The sequence below is a fragment of the Octopus bimaculoides genome, chromosome 21 (assembly GCF_046866305.1).
Source record: "Octopus bimaculoides isolate indiv1 chromosome 21, ASM4686630v1, whole genome shotgun sequence".
NCBI lineage: Eukaryota > Metazoa > Mollusca > Cephalopoda > Octopoda > Octopodidae > Octopus > Octopus bimaculoides.
Genome location: NC_142948.1, coordinates 35607237 through 35612236, shown reverse-complemented (window position 1 = coordinate 35612236; position 5000 = coordinate 35607237). Strand labels below are relative to the sequence as shown.

Genomic DNA, 5000 nt, shown 5'->3' with positions numbered 1-5000 from the left:
GGCTTCGACAAAGAGGGCCATGGAAAAATCCATTGCGGGAGCATATTCGAAATTATGTAATTCGAGAATGAAGTGATCACACAGTCATAAAAGTACAAGTTGCTCTGGGACGAACATGTTTAAAGGTTAACGGGCTGTGGGTGGGTTGGTACAGCTGTTGAGCGGTATATAAGGAATTGGAAGAGATAACGCAGAAGACTGTATTGTGAAAAATTTCGGACCCAAATAGAAGAGGAGGGAGCAATCAAGAAGAATGGAAACATATTTTGATTAGCAATGTACAAGGAAATTTGATAGTCTCGCAAATGTATATATATAATTAATTTTAAAAATCGGAGAAAAAAAAAAGACAAGAAAAAACAACAACGTGAGGACGTGGTACATGCAAAGTATTAATGAGACGCTCAGAGAAGGAAAGAAAGAATGGTTGTTTTACGTTTCGAGCAAAGCTCTTCTTCAGAAACAGGAGACATAGAAAAGTCCAAAAGAAAAGGAAGAAGGAGGAAAAAAAGTGGCCAACAGTCCACGTGCAGTGGTATATTCTTATACCTATAACGAATCTCATCAAATATATATTGGTATTATTATTATTATTATTATTATTAGCAAATAAAGAAGAGTGTCATTGTTATCACATGAACCATATTTCGACATCTCGTGTATCTTCTACAGGTTCAAAAATAAACTTTTCAATCTACTTCATTTTGGTTAATATTTATAGGATTGAGGTTACTCCTCCAGAAAGTATAGAAGCAGATAAAGAAGAGTACTATTGTTATCAAATGAACAATATTTCGACGTCTCGACACCTCAATCCTATAATAATAATAATAATAATAATAATAATTATTATTATTAGTTTTCATTGGCGACTTAACAACTCGAGAATTATTTGTTACATCCAAAAATTTTTCAGATCGAATAAAATAAAACCACACACATACATACATACATACATACATACATACAGACAAACAGACAGACAGACACCGTTTTATGTCCCCCAATGACCAACTGAATGAAATTTATAAGATCTGGAAGACAAGATGGCTGCTGATTTGTTTTGGTAACTATACATGCGCATGCGTGCATTGTTGTTAACAATGATAACGGGTTTCGTTGTACCTGCAGTTGTTTTGTTTGTAGCGTCTTCAGTACAGACTATTTTGTTGCGATCATTGTCAATTAAGATGCACTGACGAACTGAAATCAGAAAAAACCAGATGAACCAATGTTTTCATGTTGTGTATTTAGAGGGTTTGTGTAGCGTAATGTAAAGCAGGGGCTGTCTATGTAAGAATGTATGTAGGGTTGATTCTATGTACGTCCGCATGAGAGCATGTTTGCGTTTATGTATGTATGTATGCATGACAGGATAGCGAAGGAAGTGACGGGGAAAGGAGAAAGAGAGTGGGTGTGAAAGAGAGAGAGAGAGAGAGAGAGAGAGAGAGAGAGAGAGTAAGAGAGAGAGAGAGAGAGAAAGAGCTAGCTTATTGTTTTGTCATTGTCGGAACACCGATGCATTAAACACGGGCAAAATCATAACGTGATGCACCGACCACCCTTTGTAATACAGGTTTTCACTTTTTCTCTGAAAAACAAAACGAAAACAATTAATTTATTAATGAATGAATCATGCTTTTCATTATTTCCATAATTTAATCGTAGCAAACAGTTTACCACATCGATCTCCTCCTGAAAAATTTCTGCTCTGTTCCAACACAAAAAATTATTATTAGTATCACATTTGGCATACTGCACTAGGATAGTGTTGCTCGACCAAATCGAGACACATTATTTGCCTATCTTATCACCATATATATATATATATGTGTGTGTGTGTGTGTGTGTAAGCAGTCTAAAAGTCCATAAGTCAGGAAAAAATGCACTCATATATCTGTCAGTAGAGTGGATGTACTATCCGAAGTGTACAGTATTATATATCCATTATGGCCGATCTTAACAACTAGTTTCGCACAAGGGGTTCAACGGAGTGTTAGGTAACATGCCGATTATGTAACCCTGCACTCTTCAGAGGTAGCCGATATGGAATGAAATATGGCGACTGTTTTCTATTCTCGGAGGTGAGTAGACACATCTGGTTTGTGGTTGATATATAATACTGTACACTTCGATTAATATATATATATATATATATATATATATATATATATATATATATATATATATATATATATATATATATATATATACCTATATATTTATACGTGTATATAAATATATATATATATATATATATATATATATATATATATATATATATATATATATATGAATCCAAAGAACAGGTAAATATATATATATGTGACTACCTTTCAAGAGCAAGGAACTAGACTCTTCCTGATTTTGTCTTTTGTCACTCGTGTGTGATATTTCAACCTAGCACTTAATTAATATTCAAGAACCGTAGATTGCTGTCATTACAAATAATATTACCCAAATTGATAACTCTCTTATGTCGCACATCTTGCTAATTGTCATACAAAACATTGCGAGTCTGTTTGTGGGTAGACGAAGGAACAATTTGAACACATAATTTAAATATAGCCATGTTTTTGTGTGTGTGTGTGTGTGCTTTTTTTAAAATTAGATTTTAATTACATTTACAGTATTTGCATAAAGGGTTTCATCAGTATTTGTTATCGTATAACAACATACGGCAGACTCTGTACATTATATATATATATATATATATATATATATATATATATATATATATATATATATATATATACATGTATACGTACGTACGTACAATGAAGTTATATGAAACACAAAAGGCCATTTATAAAAACAGAAAGGAACATATACGTACATACATTCATACATACATACATGTATGCGTATATACATACATACGTATATACATACTTACATGTATGTATGCAAATGTATACATATATAATTTACATGTGCATATACATAATGTGTATATATAAATATATATATATGTGTGTGTGTGTACCTATACGTACGTATATATTTGTATATATTATTTGTATATATATATATATATATATATATATATATATATGTATACACGTATGTACACGAGCACAAGAAGAGGCAAGATAAGTGTATCTACTCACGTCCTTCGACATCAGGTGTTTTGACACTGATCTCATTGATGTTGATTTGGCTGAACATTGACCAAAATAGACTGTAGAATGTATGTCCTAATCTGAAAAGGGCAAAAATAGATTCGCTAACAACGTCACCACCACCGCCGCCGCCGCAGCCGCCACCATCATCATCGACATCGCCAAAAACAACAACAACAACAACAAAAAGGATAGCAATACCAACAAAAAAAGCAACAAGTATATCACAAAATAAAAAAAAAAACTAAAGAAAACAAAACAACATCAACAACAACAATACTACCACTACCAACAACACCAAGACGTAAACAGCACCAATAGCACTATAGCTATCTTCTTCATCACCATCATCATAATCATCATCATCATCACTATCATCATCATCATCACTATCATCATCATCGTCGTCGTTGTCATCGTCGTCGCCGTCATTATCATCTTCCTCCTCCTCCTCCATAACTGGTACTTATCTCATCGACCCCGAAAGGATGAAATACTGCCAAGCATTTCGCCTTGCGTGCTACAATTCTGCCAGCTCGTCTCCTTCCTCTCCAGTGGCTCTCAGGCTTCTCATCTTAACTGAGTGGAAGTGTCTTGATATAAAAGATGGGCAACAGCAAATATTCTGCTCAATACCACAGATTTGCTCGTCAGTTTTTTGACCATAACCAGTTGAGCATGTCCCTTCGTGGCTGACGATATGTGCAGCACTGATCATGAGAAGAAGTAGTGGGGGAGCATCATAGCCATGTGTTGAGAGGAATTCTTTAGGGTTTAAATAATTCACCTCTGGAAATGTTGGTGTTTTGTTCATCATCCTTAAACAACCCTTATTCAGGGATAGTGGGATAGGCTACTCTACCAGAAGAAAATTCTAACTGGACCCCACCTGCAAGGTCATGCGCTGTTTATCTTGATATGAGATCACCATGTCACGCACATATGGTTGTGATGCATGTGCCTGGTGTACCCTTATCAGACGGGTAGTCATGACGGGTATATTGGGCTTCATATAGTTTACCCTAGTATCACTTTGATGGCATGCACTGTTCTCTCACTCAATAATAATAAAAAAAGGAGAAAAAGAGAGAAAGAAGTAATAAACATAATAATAAAACAGTTTCAGATTTAGGCACAGGGCCAGCAATTTTTTTGTGGGAAAGTGTCAGTCGATACCACCACCATAACCACCACCACCACAACAACAACAACTACAACATAAGAAACTTCAATCAGATCAATCTCAACAATAGCAATCCCAACGACACCAGCCACTACTATAACAACTACAATTGTAACTACAACAACAACAACAACAACAAGAGCAGCAACAACAACAACAACAAGAGCAGCAACAACAACATCTTACCCCTGAAATGCACCAGCAGCATGTACATACACAGACTGTCCGTTCAAAGACATCTTAAACTTTTGCGCACCATAATACCAATAAAGATTGTGTAGGCCTACCATAAAGGCGAACAGTACCTTGAGAGGGAGAGAGAGAAAGAGAGAGATAGAGACAGAGGGAGACAGAGATGGATTGATAGAGAGATGGAGAGAGAGAGAGAGAGAGAGTGAGTGATTAAAGAGAGAGAGAGAGAGAGACAGAGAGAAAAGACGGTGTTATTCTGAGCATATGTTGAAACAGTAACAACAATATAGAGCAATATAGAACAATATTCAACAATATAGAACAATATTCGACAATATAGTACAATATAGAATAATATACAATTACAGTAACAACGACAACGACAGCAGTTGCAACAATGTCGGCTACAATACCATTTACAAGCGTATTGTCAATCACCACCACCACTGACAACAACAACAACAACAAACACAGGAATAACAATAACAACAGCAACGCTACAA

At 35.3% G+C, this 5000-nt stretch overlaps 1 protein-coding gene across 3 annotated transcripts in view; it reads right to left on the bottom strand.

The window, feature by feature from the left end:
- LOC106872141 (short transient receptor potential channel 7) overlaps positions 1-5000 on the bottom strand; it is a 106232-nt gene that overhangs the window by 16170 nt on the left and 85062 nt on the right. For 2 of the 3 annotated variants that reach the window (XM_089339097.1, XM_089339098.1), the window contains 3 exons: positions 4492-4610; positions 3111-3202; positions 1126-1203 (listed from right to left, as the gene is read on the bottom strand). In XM_089339097.1, the coding sequence (XP_089195223.1) occupies positions 1126-1203; positions 3111-3202; positions 4492-4610 (289 nt within the window). The remainder of the gene's footprint in view (positions 1-1125; positions 1204-3110; positions 3203-4491; positions 4611-5000) is intronic. The other variant, XM_089339099.1, reaches the window with a different exon arrangement.